Raw genomic sequence first — 18614 nt, forward strand, 5'->3', positions numbered from 1 at the left:
GCTTTGCTTTATATATAACAAATGAAGAAATGAATTATGGGAGACAAAAACAACTTTTTTTTCCATCAAATGTCACCAAATGGGTATGCAATTATGACAAGATCAATTTTTTACTTGTATGCTGGGAATCACATGGATTCATGGAAAGTGGCATCTTTACAATATAATATAGTTTATGCTGTGTGATGCATGCATTGTAATTTAAGCTTTTGTCTGGAGGAAGAGCGGAGCTGTTTTCTAACATAATTGACTTTCAGTCTATGAAATTGTCTGCTTACAGCAGGATAGTGGACAGATTGATGGCAAGAGGACTCTTCAATTTCAACTACTAATATACTGATCATTTCTTGGTGGCAATGTTTATGCAGTGTCCCCAGCTCAATGCCTATTACCTGTCTCATTAACATGTGAAGAACTAATTGATGCAAATTGGTGTGCAGAAGTTCACATTATAATTATCTTTTCAGAATATTCTTTTTCCCAAGTGGAGGTGATTAATAATTTCTTGTATCCTTTTCTTTTGATCCTATGATCAGAAAAATAGCAAGGACAGGTCAGAAATCATGTACTCGTTTGTTGCTTCCTATTTTTATTATTCTTTTTATAATTGGAAAGCTCAAACCTTCTTCCTTAGGTTTGTGCAACCAAAGATTATAGGGGTATACGTTAGAGGAGACGTGGGGTTCTGTTAATCTAAACCAATCTTAGTCAGGGTGTTATAGCAAAACTAAGGGTGTGATTTATACAGAGTTTACATTTAAAGTTACCTAGAAGTTTATGCAGTAGTTTTCTTGAGTATTGGATTGAAAAGGAGTTTTTAAATGCGTAATGGAGTTGGACAAGACCAAAGATTTTAGTGATATGAAGTTTTATTGATTCTAACCCTTCAAACCATTATTAGTATTAACCATCAATATCTCAATGTTATAGATATATGCCTTACATACCATTTGATCCTTATCCTATTAGTCAAGTAGAGATAATTGTTTGGCCTCCAAAATATGGTTAATCACACTAAGTTCTTCTGAGAAATTTAAACGATACTTGTATACACTAAAAGCCATTAGCACTTCATTTAAGGGGTTGTCATCATCAAAATTAATGATATAACCATGGGACTAGCTAACGGTACAAATACATGCAGAAAAAAAAGCACATTACTGATAACCATTAGCAAGGGATTAGCACATATTGTGGTTTATAAGCTTACTTTTACGGCCATAATAATGGATAATGTTTTAAATTTGATGTGGAATATACATCAAAGTGCCAAAATTACGCCAAGTCATATGTGCAAATAAAGAGTTACCCAGGAAATAAACAATATATGTAACAAAAAAGGTTGAGAATAATTTTCATCTAAAACTAAATATTAGAATCCAATTACTTTCACATAATTACAAAACATATCATATGGATTTGTACAGCTAGTGATTGAGGATGTTAAGAAGGGAAACTCTAATTTTAATAAATCGTTTAAAAAGAGTTTCAAGCCCTTCCACAAAGTCTTGAATTACCAACTCCAAATTTTCCAATTGATTCTGCAAATGATTGATATTATCTGACTTCATGTGAAGTACAAATGACTGCAACGCAGCATCTACATCAGCAAATTCATTCTGGTCCGATTCTTGTGTGCATGTAACCTTTTTGTTGCGCATTAGCTTGGAAACCAAAGACCAATTACTTGGTTTTGATTGTACTGGTCCAGAGATGAAGTTCAACAGTGACTCCAATATGGAAAGTGTGATTACTTCTACATCTTTGAACAAGCTAACCAAGATTGCAGTTTGGTGGTCCTGGTTGCTAGGAGAGGATTTTCCTTTCTTCATAGTTGCCTTCAAATTTTCCAATGCTTTGAGGATTGCCTTCTTTACTACCTTCCTAGAGGCCAAAAATTTCCTAACCTCTGCTGTCACCTCCATTTCACCTCCTCTTTTTCTTCTCATAATTGATTGAAGTTCACGTGCACATTCCTTTGTATGCAACAGAGCATCTTTTGCTACAGTACACACATCTAGGAGCCTTAAAGATCCATCCAAAAGTTCATCTACCCACTTCTCTTGATGCTCTTGGATCAAGACTTTTTGAGTAAGAGGGAGTAGAACCAGCTTTTCAACACAATCATGCAAAGTTTGAAGACCACTTAGTTTGTGGTGAAACAATGATGATGAAGAGGAAGTTGCGTCTGAAGCCTCTAAACTTCCCAAGTGTTGATTGCATTGTACAATGAGAGGGTGTGGTCTACAGGGCAAGCTCTTTGAGCGAGGTTGGTGAGAAGATTTTGGGCTAAAAGGAGTGGTTACCATTTTCTCAGAGAAGAGAAAAGGCCTTGAAGTTGAATCTGTACAATTGGGTCTTTGGATCTACCTTCTTTCCATTGAGATTAGTACAATATATATTGGAAGTTCAGGAGACAGAAATAATCAAATATTTACAAAAATCCACGAGGGCTAACTGATTAAGATTCAGATTTATTGAAGATCTCAGTAATGTTAATGCAGTGTCTCTTGCGATAGGAACACTACAACTCATGACTTGTTTTTTCTCTCAACACACGCTTGCAGTAATCATATTTGTGTAGTCAATGCATTCAACTCACGAGTGGCATTGCCTGATTGCTAGGTCTTTCCTCATTGCAATAATGCACATACAAATTTATGGAAGTGCATTGGCTAAAGAATCAATAAATAGAAACTTATTTTTTATTGAAAATCACATTAGGCTGCATTAGAAATTATGTTGGAAATGCATTAATATAATTTTTTTTTAATAAAAACTTTCCATTTTTTAATCCTTAAGTGTATTGGATAACATTTGTCTAAAATTATTTTTTGCAAACAGAACAACCTTAAATGTGAATCATCAGCTGCATGAGAAGGATCATATCAATCGCTTTTGGTTATAAATGAACCATTTTACAGATTGAATTAATTGTACATATTAGCAACGACTCTCTTTGCAGTCTTTTCGGAATGAAGGTAATAATGAATCATATCAATATAAGGTACTGACAACTAATTGCCTTTTCCCTCATTACAGGAAGACAAAATCACGTTGTTCATTGAATTTCAGCTCATGAAATAAAAGAACATGTGCTGACACTTAATTTTGACATTTGTTTAATCATCAACCTTACCACACACTTGGGGTTATGGATTCAAACTGACTTTAAATCCCATGTGAGCATAATAATTGATGGGGTGGGGTTTCTAATTAAGAAATTATTGTATGCCACTTCCGCATACCTTTCCTCCTCGATCATTCATTAGAGATAAGAATATAAATAAAGTGATCGAATGTCTAGAAATACAGGTTTGAAATGGGTTATGGAATTCATAGTTGAATTAAAGAAAAAAGAAAGAGAAAGAGAAAATGTTAATCTATTGGATCCTCTTAATTCAACTTTTAGTTGGTAACTTGGGCATATCAGTCATCAGGTTGTTTAGGCATTAAAATGAATAAAGATTTATTTTACCTTTTCTTTCTTTTGAGATATGCTTGGTTGAATGCGTGACAAGTGAGAACATGAAAAAATAAAATATATAAAAAACTTTACACTTTCTAGTTTAGAATCAAAATAACTTTATACTTACTATTACAATTAAAATATGAGAAAATACAATTTCACTTTTAATCTTTGCTCTAGCTTCCACATTTTCCTTTTCTTCTATCTATTCAATCAAGCAAACACAGCTCAGACACAGGCAAAAATTTCCAGTACTAAAAATAAATAAATAATAAACTTAAAAAGGAAAATAGAGGGATGCAGGAAAACTGAAAGATGAGATGTAAAATAAACTTTGTAACGGGGAGGGGAAAGAGAGATAAATTGGCCATAATTTGATCCTCAGGTAAAATTGTATTTTGTTACTGAACAAGTTTTGATCACATTTATGTACAGCTGTGGGACAAAAATTTAATTTGGGTGTCCACATTCAACATTTAGATTTTTTTTTCTCTAACTAGTGGCTTAAGATGTTAAGAAGGGAAACTCTTGTTCTAATGAGTTTCCTTGAAAGATGTTCAACACCTACTTCTAGATCTTCAATGCAAATCTCCAAATTTTCCAAATGTATGTGAAAATTCTCAACAGATGAAGGTTTGTGACTGATGAGAGATTGCAAAGCTGCATCTACCTTTACAAATTCATTTGTGTCTGATTCTTGAGAGTCACAAGTCACTCTTGCAGGCTGCATCAGCTTAGAGATTATTGACCATCTGCTCTTCTTGGACTGTGAGACAAACAACAACAAAGATTCTAATGACCTCATAGTGACTGCTTTTGCTTCTTTTAAGATGCCAAGGATAGACAAAATTTCATTGTCTTTGTTCGATGAAGAAACCATTAACTCATTATTTATTCCTTTGAAATTATCTAAGGCCTTTTGAATTGCCTTCTTCATCTTTTTCCTAGATGCCAAGTATTTTCCACCCTCAACTGTGAGTTCAATGTCAGCACCCCTCCTTCGAATAATTGACTGAACTACATGAATGTTTTCCTTTGGTTGCAAGAGGCAATCTTGGACTGTACTACAAATATCTAGGAGCTTCATAGACCCTTCTAATAGGTCATCAACCCACTTGTCATTGCCTTCTAGTGCCAAGGCTTGTTGGATAGTTGGCAATTGAAGCAACTTATCAGCATAGTCATGCAAATCCTGCAAGCTAATTAGTTTTTGGCTAATTGAAGATGATGACAAAGAAGTGCTGGTGGCTTCAGAATCCTTCAATCTCTGCAAGTGCTCCTGGAATTGTGAAACAAAGGGGTGAGGTGCTGAGGGTAAACTGTTGCACCGAATGTGAAGAGAGTTCTTTGTGCTTGTTTCCATTTCCTTGTTAGATAAGACTAAAGAGGGATATAGGAGTAGGAAATGATATGCACTATTTGTTCTGAATTCTGAGTTTGTGTTTTCCATCTGCTCCATATATAGCATGTGGGTTGAGGGAGACAAGTAGAATATTTTTTTTCCTTGGTGTCACAAAATGGACTAGCAATTCTATCATCATGATTTGAATCTCAAATCTACAAAGGTATAGTTTACTCAATGCTTCCTACTCACCAGGCTTCCCAACTCACCCCTATAGGTTTTTACTTGGGCATCACATGGTTCTTTGAATAATGGTATCTTTAAAGGTTGTTGATAAAAATAATTCAAACTTAGTGGTACATGCATTGTAACGGAAGCTTTTGTCTGGAGGTAGAGGAACTGTTTCTATTTTTAAACAGCATTCAGTCACCAAACTTGTCCGCTCAATTAAAGGGAACATGAATTTTCATCTTCAGATATGAAACATGAAATAAAAAGGTGCAAGGTACATATACCACAAAAAGGGTGCAGGCACCATACAATATCTGATGAAAAGGAACTTGCTTGGAAGGGAAATATGCAATGCAGGGAAGTATGCAACATATACATTAAACTTTATTGTGTTTCCGAAATGGAGATGATTAACTATCCACATGGTTTTCTATTTTGGCAAAGTTACATCACTTTGAAGATTAGAAAACATGCACCACACATTTTTTGGAGTTTCTTCTCTCTAATTACGGATCAATTGTGGACTTGCCTTTGCAATAACATTGTTGCAGTTTGAAGAAATGAGTAAACTAATGAAACAGTTAGCATCAAAGAAACGTTCATCAGACAGCTGTTGGAGGCTTGGATCCTGTCTACATAGAGCATTCAATGATAAAAACCAATCAATGTAAGATAAATAAAAAATAAAAACACCCAAAACAAGCATGTATTCCATGATAACATCACCAATTAATCTACTAAAAACTCCTCATATCATCATAAATTAAAGGGGAAGGGGATGTTACATGTTCTGATGAGGTTTGTTGGAGGATCATCATCTACAAATGGAGTTGGTTCCGGTTCAAATACAAACAGTTTTCAAATTAAATCCTCAAATTGACCTCCAAAGATACCAGGGATATCAAGTTGGTCATCCGTAGGTTTTGGACATTAATTTGGTTCTTAGTAGTGCAAAACGAGCATAAATTTAGGGATTAAATTGATGTCAAAATATACATTAAGGGCCAAAATTGATATTCATCTTAAAGGTTCTAATTTATTTTATTATCCAAAATCTTTATAGGACCATCTTGACATACCTTGTATCTTTGGAAGATTAACTTGAGTATTTTATATTTAGTCTAGTCTTTATTTTACCCTCTCTAAAGACTTTACATATTATAAAACTGGAGTGTGAAAAAAAAATGAAAATTGAAAGATGATATGTTTGTGGGAACGTATTGAATTTAGAAAAAAAAGAGAGTAAAGTGACGATAATTTAATCAGATAATATATATTCAGTTACAGAACAAGATTTGATTACATTTTTGTACAACTTTGAGACACTCTGGGGCAATTGGATTTGGGTGTTCACAGTTATCTTGTGGTTTTTCTCTGACCAGTGGTTGAAGATATCGAAAAGGGAAACTCTGGTTCTAATATGCTGCCTTGAGAGGTGTTCAACTCCTACTTCTAGATTCAGAATGCAAGTCTCCAGATTTTCCATATGGTATTGAAAATTCTAAACAGATGAAGGCTTGTGATTGATGAGAGATTGCAAAGCTGTATCCACCTTTCCAAATTCATTTGTGTTTGATTCTTGAGAGTCACATTCCACTCTATTTGGACAATGTAACTGTACTGTCATATCAATTAAGTTGTTGATGTTTATGTAAATGCATGTAGCTAATAGTACCCTGCTCAACTACGGTGACATGGTAACCGTCTTGTGACTTGTACATATTTCCTTATCCTATTTGTATTAGTCTGACACAGGTAAGAGTGGAATCAAATCTTGTTTTTCTTTATTTCTCTGTGTAAGAAAAATACTTTCCACATTTACAACTAGTTTCCAATCCCTCTGGATTGACTGGTATAAAACGATTCAGCAGATGAATAGGACAATGATATTACACCGTGTCCTAAAAAGAAAAATACATATATAGTCATGAATATGTATATCGTAATTCTATTCGGTTTATCTAATGCTAATAAGAAAATGGATATATTTGGATGAACCGTGTTTTTTTTGGACTATCTTTATGAATTAAGTTAGCAAAATGGATAAAACTTCCATATCAGAATTGTACTTATTATATATTCATCATTTCATAAACTTTTATGATCAGAATAACAAGTGAGTTATCAATTGTAAATACCTGTTTAAAAGATTATATGAATTACAAATTTCTGATGCCCCTAGTTCATTCAACTAGTGATTATGTTGAGAAGGGAAACTCTGATTTTAATTAAATGCCTAAACAGTGACTCAAGTCCATCTTCAAGGTCTTGTATGCAGGATCCCAATCTTTCCAACTTATTTTGCAAGTCATCAATGCAATTTGACTTGCTTGCTATGTTGAATGCAAAGAACTGCAACGCAACATCCACCTTTGCAAACTCATTCTCATCTATTTCTTGCAAGTAGGATACCCTTTTGTTTTGCATTAGCTTTGGAACCAAAGACCAGTTGCTTCGTTTTGATTGTGTTGAGCCAGAAATAAAATTCAGCAATGACTTAAAAATGGAGAAAGTGATCACTTCAACCTCTTTCAACAAGCTAACTGAGGCCAAGGTTTGATAGTCTTTGTTGGTGATTGAAAAGCTACATTTATTTGCATTACCTTTCAAATTTTCCAAGGCTTTGAAAATGGCCTTTTGCACCACTTTCCTTGAGGACAAGAATTTTTTAACCTCTACTATGAGCTCCACTTCACCTCCTCTTCTTCGTCTTATAATTGATTGTAGTTCATGGCTGCACTCTTTTGTGTGTAGTAGTGCATCTTTGGTTCTTGTACATGTATCTAGGAGCCTTAGGGACCCGTCCAGGAGCTCATCAACCCATTTCTCTTCGCGTTCATGAACAAGTGCTACTTGTGTCAGAGGTAGTTGAACCAAATTTTCAATGCAGGTATGCAATTCTGTAGGCCACTTAATTTGTGGCTGAGCAATGAAGAAGAGAAGGTGGTGTCAGAAGAGCCTCCTAATCTGGCTAAGTGTTCATAGCATTGTAGAATGACAGGGTGTGGCATGGTTATGAGTTTTGTGGTTAAACGGAGAGACTTCCATTTTTTTTTCTCAACAAGAAAAGGTTGTTGAGGTTGAATATGCACAATTCAGATGTCAATTTGCACTTCTTCCTTTTGTTATTGATCAATATATATATATATATATATGGTATAGGAGATGGTAGAAGTCTCATCTTATTGAATACAATTTGCATGTCAATTGTCTCATTTGTTGTCTCCTTAGCATATCTCTACAACTCATACTCAATCTCCATATTAAGTTCTTTCTTTTTTTCTAACGATTTTGTATTCATACTTGGCCTATATTTTTTTAAGGTTCATTGTATCTTTATTATACATGTCACGAGGGACCTTGACATTGTTCTGGTAGTTGCTACTGACGTAATTGTATCTTGTTTTCTTGCAAAGAATTATTTCATTAAGACATGTAGATAGATGAAGGCACTGGCTAGTTTAGTCAAGCTCCAACGCACTAGGCATGCGTCTCTTGCTAATGAATTATTTCTAGCATTTCCTATGAAAGAAATGCAAGTGCCATTGTGTTGTTATCCTGCAGCAATCAGTTACTACTCCTTTCTTTCTTAGCTGTATGTGTTAGTTTAGATCAAAATAACATTTTTTCCATCTGTTTTTTCTCCCTCTCCTCTCTGAGAAAAGGAATCCACCAACATGTACTGAAGATCTTGTTTGAAGGAAAGTTACGGATTCCCCCCCCCCCCCCCCCACACACACACATTAAGTAGAATTATGCGGAGGGTACTGAAACATTATTGCCAAATAATTTTTTTGCAGCACAAATTTGAGTTCAGACGGTGAGAATGTATTATGGATTTTGCAATGCTGTCTTTCTATAATGTAGAAAGATATAATAAGAAAGTGCTTTTGATTTGATTATCCTCATAACAAGATGACAAGCATTAAATAGTTCATTGCATTCAGCAACTGAAATTTGAGCCCATGACTTATAATTGAGGCAATAATATATTTTGATCATTGTTCAACAACTAACCTGATCAGTCCAAAAGTCTAAAACACCATATGGTCTCAATACTTGAACCAAGTCTACAGCATGGTCGGAGATAATATGCTCAGAAACTTGAAGATTTGAAGTGGACCTTAACATTCGTTTTTAGATAAAAGAAAATAACCAAGATTATCAACCATATTAAACACTTATTCTTGTAACTAAATATTGATGAGTCAAATTATTTTAGACATTAATGCCTCAAACTTTTAACACCTTAACTCTTTTGTCTTACTTGTTTCCAAATGAAACTTGCGTTATCTCTAACGGAAAATGATAATTGGGATGCATATCGACCTATTTGACGAAACGAAGAGGAGTGGAAAAAATAAGGATAACAGTTACAATTTGAGTATATTGGATACTATATAATCCTTGGCAAAATCTTAGTTACATCCATGTATGTGACACTCCTGCCAGTTGCCTACCTTTAACTGGCAAATGCTGTATGAAGAATCTTATCAATTTTCATCATTAAATATAATGGTGGGCAATTTTTTTTCATTTGGGACATGACAGTTAGTGATACACTCGACTGTACCATATCAGGTGACGATTGTTCCCTAACCCAAGATCACTAACAATTAATGTATGAGATGATTATGACTGTCATTGCTTGGCAAATGCATTTTCTTTTTCTTTTTATATTAACGCCAGGAAGCTATTACTCTCTGCAAGATTGTTTTACTTTTTTCTGGTTGGTTATGCACCCTTGCCTTCATTTGATTGCAACATTCACTACAACTTGCTGTTTATATCCACAAACTTCTTGTAGGTTAGTCTACTCCACAATTTGCCGTTTATATGTTGTCATTTGTTAAACTTAAAAGAGTTTCTGTTGTTATTTTTATCATTTAAAAAAAAACAAATAAGTACAATTCATTTTTTTTTACTTTTTCTATAAAATGCTTCCTTAAAAAATATTTACTGCATGAAAATTACAAAAAACTAACACTTCCTCAATAATGCATTTTCATTTTTAATACCTATGGTCAGCCCTAAAGGTGAATTTTAACCATACTGTTCTCTAATTATTAATTTATTATCGCAACGTGCGCTGAATATGGGGAGAAAAAACCATTTTAGAACCGTGGTATGAACTTATTTTAATTTTTGGATCTTGAGACACTTTACCAGAGAATAATATCACGGCAATCGAATGCAGGTCAATGTATAAGCCATTTCCATTAGCCGAGATAGATTACGAATAAGCCTAATTTCCAGTAAAACTATCCAAGACGAAAAATCCTTCAAGCGTCTTTAAGAAAATACTGGCACTGCTAACTTAAGGCAACACAATTTTTGAGCTTAATAAATCTGATTTACTGTGTAAAATGTGTTATGCTACTGTTCCACCCAAAAAAAAATCCAAATTATTAAAAATATGAATTCGTGTAGCAACTGCTCGTAGCCAACACGGCCAAATCATATATAACAAAACACTAGGCGCAACCATTTCCCATTTAGTCTGGGCTTTCAACGAGAATCAACTAAACAAAATTAGTCATAAGAATGTTTGGATACCAAAAACGATAAAACATGGAATTGAAATACAATACCAGGGATATAAAAAAAATCTCAGTAACGGATCCATCAACAAACAAAAACTAATAGAAGCTACTATGAGGTGTATCTCAAAACTTCAAAAGAACAATACATCACTAATCCTATCAATACTCCATAAGCTATGATCAGTACCACACCTAGGTGTTTGTAGCCCTGGTGTAAATCTGCTGGCTTGCATGGGCAGACACCATCCTGATTGAACCTCTAGCCATCAATTCTCTTATTGCCCTCCTTGCAAGTGATCCATTAATCTGTAGAATACATGTAAAATGGCAGTGTTATACTTATTAACATTACTCATCAGTGCTTATGCATTGACAATCATACTGCTATAGTGCAAGCATGAGTGTGCAACCCAAAAGGAAGACTTAAATTGCAGACTACTACCAAACTCAAACAAATATAAATGTTAGCATTAAAATGACATTTTATAATATAAAGCACATCGTACATGCAGAGTAGTTAAATTCAGGATTTTACTTTAAATTGTAAAGGGGAGTGAAAATAGTAAATCGAATCATTAAGATTTACAAAATTCATATATATGCTTAAAAATTCATATTATGCATATAAAATATGCATAAATTGGGGGGGGGGGGGGGAGGGAATCTTTAAATTAGTAAAAGCACTTAAATAAAGTAGCAATCACAAATCATAATCAATATTCCATAAAAATGTCATGCATTGGCATGAATTAAAAATAGACCAGAACAGAAAAGATGCATGAACAGTAGCACTAGACTCAAACTCAGAGAAGTCACACACAGCTGGGTTTAGCTGCAGACCAGGCTGCACACAATGGGAGGACCAATGTTGTCAAGATCGGAATTCAGAAGGTAGGTCAAACATCATAAATGATGGGAACGTAAAATACATCGTAAAATCCTACTAAATATGTAAAATTATACTGAAACACACACACACATATATATAAAAGCATAAAAAAATAATATACATAAAAAAATTAACATCTAAATTACATACTTTAATTAAATATAACTAAAAAATCATAGATTCTAAAAATCTATATTCAGTAAAAGTTAATTATATTTTTTAAGACAATTTTAAAAACTTTCAATTATAAAATAAACTAATTAAATTTGTATATTTTGAAATTTTATTATTTCAAAAAATTCGTTAGAATATTTTTATAATATAAAAAAACAACTATTAGAATAAATTAATATAAAGATTGGTTAAATATGTTTTGTTGCGGGTAATAAATTATATTATTAAAAAAAGAAATGACAATTAATTAGTAAGAGTAGCAGTAGGTGATTGAATGTGTCAATTCGTGAATGAACCCGAGAAGCCTACGAGAACAAGATATTTTGGCTGCTAAGCCATAACAGAATGGCAAGAAAATCAGAGAAAGAAAAAGAGAAATTCTCAGAAAAGAAGCTATGGTTTTGGGTGCGAAGAAGAATGGGCAAGAAGAAGGTGGAGATTATTCAGGACAAAAGCACTTGTCAAGTAACATTTTTGAAGAGGCGCAACAGATTGATGAAGAAGGCTCGTGAGTTATCCATTCTTTGCGGCGCCAAAGTGGCTCTCATCATCTTCTCCAGCACAGGGAGGATTGAGTGTTGTCGGGATAGAACTCCAAAATGGGGTAAAATGCCCTAATTAAAAACTGGGTCACAAAAACCTGACCCAAAAACCCAAGTCCCAAAAACCTGACCAAGAAACCAAGTCAAGAAACTGACCCAGAAACTTGTGTGCCAAGATCGGATCGGATTGTTGATCCTACTAGGGAGAAAGATGGGGATCTTTTACCCAATCTTGTTTTCCGATCCTACTTCTGATTGCAGGGCAGGTTACAGATCGTAAGATCATACGATCTTGCATTTTTAATCGCGATTTTAACAATATTGGGGAGGGCTGTTGAATTGACATCGTAGGGTTCAAAGCTGCTAGAGGCAAATTGGGTTCTACAAAAAAGAGATATGAAAGAGGGGTCAACTGCATTAGGATTTAAAAGATGAGACTTTTACAGGAATTTTCTGAGTCAAGGTGAAATCGTAAAATTCCACTATTTGAGGGATTTTACGATGGTTTTACTTGGCCACAATTTTACCCACAATTTAAATAGGTAAGGCATCCAAAATCGTAGGATTTTACAATTCAAATCAGGATTTTAACTACCTTGAATACATGAATGTACCCATGGGAAAATGAGGGACAGTGAAGACATACTTCTAAGCAACTGAGGGTAGGAGATGTGGTGGAACACACAAAATAAAGATATAATAAGGAATCTAAATTTTCAACCAGAAGTACTTGAACATATTGTCCTAGACAGAATGCCACCTCGTACATATCCTGAACAGATACAAAGATCTTGTTATTCTAAAACTTTACCAATGTTGAGTTTATTTACTGACACTGTTTAGCAAATTCTATTCTCATAAACCAAAAAACTTTATTGGAGCAATTAACAGCCAAAATTAGTTCGCAAATCCAGAAAAAAAAATTAGACTCCAAAATGGAGGATGCACTTTAGTAAGAAAAGTATGTCATTGATAACCATTGACACAAAAATCAACAACACTGTTAAATTTTTATATAAAAAAGCAACCAGATAACAAGTCAGGAATGTAAGAGAATCTTTTCTCTTGATTTTCTTATAAACAGTCAGTCAGTTTCAACTTGCACTTCAGAAAACTAAAATCCACAAGGCAGCAATTGCAAACCCATGAAAACTTTCCAAAAACAACATAACAAAAAGTACATGCACTTGAGTCATATATACCAAAAACTGTTAACAAAATTTACATACAAGCAGCTTTCCAGGATTAGTCATGAAAAGTGAAGCAGCAGAGCAGGAAAACAGACATAAGCCTGGAAATGCAGCCAGACTAATTCTAGGCTAAAGCTTGTAAAATGACTCAAATAACACAAAATCAACAACAGTTCAAACAATGCAGTAAGCCTACATTAGCTCACAAAGACACAAACCACAATTCTCAACACAAGACACCACCAACGCAAACGATTAATCACCAATAAAAATAATCCACAGCACAATTATAAAAAATAAAAGCGGTACCCTCAAACGATCAGAGAGAATGGAAGGAGTGATGAGCTTGTATTTGGGTGCTTCAGAAAGGAGCTTGTCATAAGTGCCCTGATCAAACAGCACCATGTTATTCACCTTCTCCTTTTGCTTTCCCTTGCTCCACTTCTGTTAAACATAAATCCCACTATAATATCAGCATATCACAAACACATCTCTCATAGTACTTCAGTCACACACAAAAAATTAAGCTTCGGCAATCAGCACTTATGATAAACAAAGTTAAAAGCACCCACCCCTGATTACCCAATAGGCCACACGATAATTATTTTGGAAAAAACGAAACTTTGACGAGAAACAAACCTTCTTCTTCTGTTTGCCACCGCCAGATTTGGCTGGCTTGGAGGAAGGTGGAGGAGCCTTATCCTTCTTTGGAGCCTGCAAGAAATAACCCACGAAGCTAATTAGAGACATGAATGAGAATTAGGAGGGAAAACAGAGTGTAGATACATTGAGAGACACGCACCATGGAATCAGTTGCGAAAACAGAAAGAGAAGGGTTTCACTCTCTCAGGTAGAGGCGCAAGTTCACGAAGAAAGGCAACCAGAAACCCTAGGGATTTTATATGAGGCATATCACAACAGCTTTATGCTACGTCGTTTCGCCTGGGCCTAAGCAGCCCTCAGTGTGAAGCCCAATAGTCTCATGGTTAGTCTATCCTTGCTTTTAAATAATTGAAATAAAAACAAAAAATTATTTTAATAAATGAAATAAAAAATCTATTATAAATAATATTATATTAAAAATGTTAGATTAATTTAATACTTGCTTTTAAATAATTGAAATATATTTAATGCTCCTAAACCTATCTAATGAGAAATAGAAAATATATATATATATATATATATATATATATATAATTACCTCTATAATTTTAAATATGAACATTTTCAAATTCATAATAACTTTAACAATATATATTAGTTCGATAGGTTTATATGTTGTTACATTGAACATTTTTTTTCATATTTTGTAAGGATGTTTTGCTTTTGTCATAGTTAAAAAAATATATTTAAGCCCTTAAATTTATTAATTTTTTTTATAAATGGTTCCACAATTTTTATTTGGTTATTATATGAATGAAGAATTATCAATCAATTGGCTGTAATTTATCACTTCCAATACCAAATGAATAAAAGGATTATATGATGATAATTACAGTTGCAGTCGGCTGGAGAGAATTTTTTTATTAATTCATATAAAAAATATATTTATTATTATATTTTTACACTAGTTCAATATTATTTATTTGGGGTCTAAATTTTTATGATTTTATTTTTGAATATTTATAAAAGGTCTCGTAGTAAAGAAGATATCTTAATATGCTCTTGATCTTTTTTAATTTTAATAAACGGTGAGATTTTATTGGCACGTTCTAGAAGTATATTTTAATTAATTGACATGTAATATCTTTGCACATAATTAATAACCTCACTCTTTTTATTGTATAGGTTACACATTATGATATATATTTAAGTTGCATTTGGATAATCCGGTTCATCGCTTGTAGTTGAAAATACGTAAAGCTTGTAGCAGCGAAGGCACTGAACCAACTCTGTTCGTCGCTGTCATGTTAATCCGCTTCTCCATAGTGCTTTCGCTCGTTGTAGTGATTCTGTGGGAACGAACATCTTCAACAATACAGAATCTGGAACCATATCCACAAGAAAACCATTAAAAAATATCATAAGAACCCGAGAACGATTGATTGAAACATTAATGTCTCCTCACTTTTTATTATTCCCAATTTTAAGGCTTCGATCATTGTACATGTTTACCTACTTACATATGACTATTATCATTTTATTATAACTAATGTAAAAATACCCTATCGATATCATTTATAGATAATGAAGTTTTTTCTCCGAACCAACAGTGTTCCATCGGAAGGCAAAAGTTGAACCAAAGGCTTTTTGAACGATGAGGGAATATAAGATAGAACTAAAAATAAAATCAAGAGTGCATGTCATTTTCTTTAAAGTGTTAAGAAACAAGTAGAGAATTTATGTGAAGAGTGCAGTTTCTATGTTTAAAATACCTTTTAAACATTTGAGTTATGTTATTTTCACAATATATTTTAATAATTTTTTTTATATTTGTCTCTATCGTATATATTACTAATATTATCACTTCGTTCTCTCTCTTTTTCTTATACAAATGTCATTTATCATCGCTGTTAAACCATTAACCACCACCATGTTTTTTAAAGAAGAGAACTGGGTGAGAGAAGATATATCCATTTATGCATAAATAAACTTACCACTGTTCAAAAGTGAGATGCAAATTTTTGTGGATAATAACATGTCAGTCACGTAGTCCCCTCGCATTGGCAAATTGGTGATGTTGCAACATATGGTACAGTCCACTATATTAATAAACATTTAAATCTAATATTTATAGTTTTGAAAATTTGTAATTATAGCTTTTAAAAGAACTGTTTTAACTTTTTTTTTCTAAATTCAATATTTATTATTGTTAATGAAGTCTAACTTAGTAAAAAATTATCACTATCGATTTTTTGTCAGATGATATTGGTAAAAAAATAAAAAGTATTAAGTGACGAAAATAGAGACCAAAATTCAAATTTTTAATATTTCATTTGAGGCTTCTAGTTAATTTGAGGAGGTTAAACCATAATTAGTTTTTTGGATTTCACTTACTGTTTATTTCAGTCGTTATATAAAAAGATTTTATATATTAACTTTAATATAATTTTTTTTATAAATTAAGTTTTATAACTTATAAAAGTTGTAATGATATCAATGTATCTTTCATAAAAATGCATTTATTGTCACCCTAAAATTTCTATAACCTATTGTCACTTTTTAAAGATATTTTTCATGAAAAATAAATTTTTTTATTTATTGACAAGAACAATTAAGCGTAACAATAGATATTTTGAAATGGGAATACACACTCCCTTGAAACAAAAAGAATATTTTATATAAAAAGGCTAAAATATAAATTTTTTTTATGTACTGGATTGTAGTTTAAATTATATGAGAATTTAAATTCAAATTTGATTTTTATAATTAAATGATATTTAGGTACAAAAATAAATATCATAAAAAAATTAACTTAAATTTTTAGATTAAATTTAAATAATTATTAATAATAAAATATTATTATTTTAAATACTTAAAATAATTAAGAAAACCTATACAATAATATCTTAGTCATGTATTATATCAATTCTCTCGCAACAATGCGATTCCCTAATAATAATGGGAACCGAATCAAGAGAAGACAGTAGTGATACCAAGGTTATTCCTCTGAGTTCAAAGATTGTTCAGAAAAGTATCGTAGTTTCAGCACATAGTTTGAGCAGCAAGTTTACAGGAGTATTTATGATTTTCTTTTATTAACATAAATTTTTAATGAGTTACACAGATAAAAAAGGGAAAAAATAGATAATAATATTTTTTTAAATTAAATTTTTAATTAAAATTGTAAATTATCCTTTCTATCTAATTACCTTTTTATAAAAAATAAATAGAATTTAAAGTGTCCATCATAAAAATCAAATGTGCATTTTAGTTATTATTTTAGTATATGAATAATACATTGCGTTACCAACTACCTTTCATGAATCACTTACCAAAAGTGAAGAAAAAAAATTGATAAATATATAGTAAAAGGATAAAGAAAAGTCGATAATGGAATATTGAGAATTATATCTGTATATATTTTTTTAAAGGTTTGATTCGAGTCTATATAAAGTGGAAGGAAACAAACACCTCCACTCTGTTCTCTCTGTCCAAACAGAGTTCACATAAGATTCACTCACTTCACTTACTCTGTTTCCATGCTTCCTAGTGTTCAAACCGCTATAACTTCACATTCTCTATTCCCTCTTCACAAAAATCTATTATTCCCCTTCGACTGACAGACACACGTGTACTTTCTCTATCAACACTTTGAGAAATGGACTCATTCAGTTTCAACAACCTTCAGGCAGAGAAAGCCAACGCAATCATAAAACACCGCAAGCTTCGAAGGATCACAAGCTTGTTACGCTTCGTGGAGGTGTGTGCTGTTTTGCTGTTGATTTCAAGGTTTTCTCTGAAGCTACCAGTTGCAGTAAAAAGCTCCAGTGAATACTTTAGGGACTTGTCACTCTTCATGAATAGTCCTCGCTTTATTTTTCTCATTGGAAACGTCATCATCATCACACTCTTCGCTCAGTTCTCTGCTCAGGGTTCTGAAAGAAACGTTCCAGAATCTGATCTTTATCAAGAATTCATCAAGAACACGAAGAATCAAGGAGACCCAGAAAAGCAGAAAATAAAAACAGAGGACGTAATCGATGAAGACAAAAGGAAATACCCAGAAACAGAGAAACAGAGGATGAAAACAGGGGAAGCGAATATTGGTTTGGAGAAGCGTTACAGAAGGTGTCAAACGGAGATTTTAAGTGAGAAACGACGTCGTGTGCTACGTAGGTGTGACACCGAGATTAATAAGAAGAGCGTTGAACGTGAACGCGATTCTCGTAAGGACGTGGCACGGATTTGTTACCCTGAAGATAAAATGAGCAACGAGGAGTTTCGTCGCACTGTGGAGGCTTTCATTGCCAAGCAACAGAGGATGCAAAGAGAAGAAGATTATCATTTAGTTTAAAAATTAAAATATACGTGTATGTAAATAAAGTGCTAAAGTATGAAATAAAAAAAAAATGGATGTATGAATGGTTCTGAATCGTAGTGTGAATAAGAGTGCAACTTGAGTATCGTATCATACAACTAGGCTTGTGTTTGTCAATTCTATGTCATGTCATATACGATATTCTGATTCTTATATTTTACTATGGTATGCAGCTAAGGGAACTTCTCGAAGGCACCAGACAACAGATGCTATTCTCTGATTACCTATGATATCACAATATGCATTTAAAGTA

The 18614-nt window shown here is 33.0% G+C and overlaps 4 protein-coding genes and 1 pseudogene across 4 annotated transcripts; 1 reads left to right on the plus strand and 4 right to left on the minus strand.

Moving 5' to 3' along the window:
* Positions 1–1427: 1427 nt before the first annotated feature.
* LOC113865188 lies at positions 1428–2309 on the minus strand. The gene has a single exon (XM_027499586.1). It carries the CDS (start codon positions 2307–2309, stop codon positions 1428–1430), a length of 882 nt encoding a protein of 293 aa, XP_027355387.1.
* Positions 2310–3965: 1656 nt separating this feature from the next.
* On the minus strand, positions 3966–4406 carry LOC113866022. The gene has a single exon (XM_027500908.1). The coding sequence runs from the start codon at positions 4404–4406 to the stop codon at positions 3966–3968; it is 441 nt and encodes a 146-aa protein (XP_027356709.1).
* Positions 4407–7229: 2823 nt separating this feature from the next.
* Positions 7230–8053, minus strand: LOC113865191 (annotated as a pseudogene).
* Positions 8054–10510: 2457 nt separating this feature from the next.
* LOC113864958 (40S ribosomal protein S25-2) lies at positions 10511–14291 on the minus strand. Its single transcript, XM_027499228.1, has 4 exons — positions 14183–14291; positions 14020–14094; positions 13690–13824; positions 10511–10891 (listed from the first exon to the last, which is right to left on the minus strand). Exons 1-4 carry the CDS (start codon positions 14183–14185, stop codon positions 10778–10780), a joined length of 327 nt encoding a protein of 108 aa, XP_027355029.1. The 5' UTR covers positions 14186–14291; the 3' UTR covers positions 10511–10777.
* Positions 14292–17477: 3186 nt separating this feature from the next.
* On the plus strand, positions 17478–18337 carry LOC113864957. The gene has a single exon (XM_027499227.1). It carries the CDS (start codon positions 17642–17644, stop codon positions 18335–18337), a length of 696 nt encoding a protein of 231 aa, XP_027355028.1. The 5' UTR covers positions 17478–17641.
* Positions 18338–18614: the final 277 nt, after the last annotated feature.

Source organism: Abrus precatorius, unplaced genomic scaffold, assembly GCF_003935025.1.
Source record: "Abrus precatorius isolate BTA unplaced genomic scaffold, Abrus_2018 Scaffold4, whole genome shotgun sequence".
In the NCBI taxonomy this organism is placed as follows: Eukaryota; Viridiplantae; Streptophyta; class Magnoliopsida; order Fabales; family Fabaceae; genus Abrus; species Abrus precatorius.

Excerpts from the sequence above, each read along its gene's own strand:
- LOC113865188 (XM_027499586.1), bottom strand. The coding sequence starts at position 2,309 with ATGGTAACCACTCCTTTTAGCCCAAAATCTTCTCACCAACCTCGCTCA.
- LOC113864958 (XM_027499228.1), bottom strand. Across the intron at positions 13,825-14,019 it reads GTGGCAAACAGAAGAAGAAG|AAGTGGAGCAAGGGAAAGCA; the intron begins GTTTGTTTCTCG and ends TATGTTTAACAG. Across the intron at positions 10,892-13,689 it reads TTCTCTCTGATCGTTTGAGG|ATTAATGGATCACTTGCAAG; the intron begins GTACCGCTTTTA and ends TGTATTCTACAG.
- LOC113866022 (XM_027500908.1), bottom strand. The coding sequence starts at position 4,406 with ATGAAGAAGGCAATTCAAAAGGCCTTAGATAATTTCAAAGGAATAAAT.
- LOC113864957 (XM_027499227.1), top strand. The coding sequence starts at position 17,642 with ATGGACTCATTCAGTTTCAACAACCTTCAGGCAGAGAAAGCCAACGCA.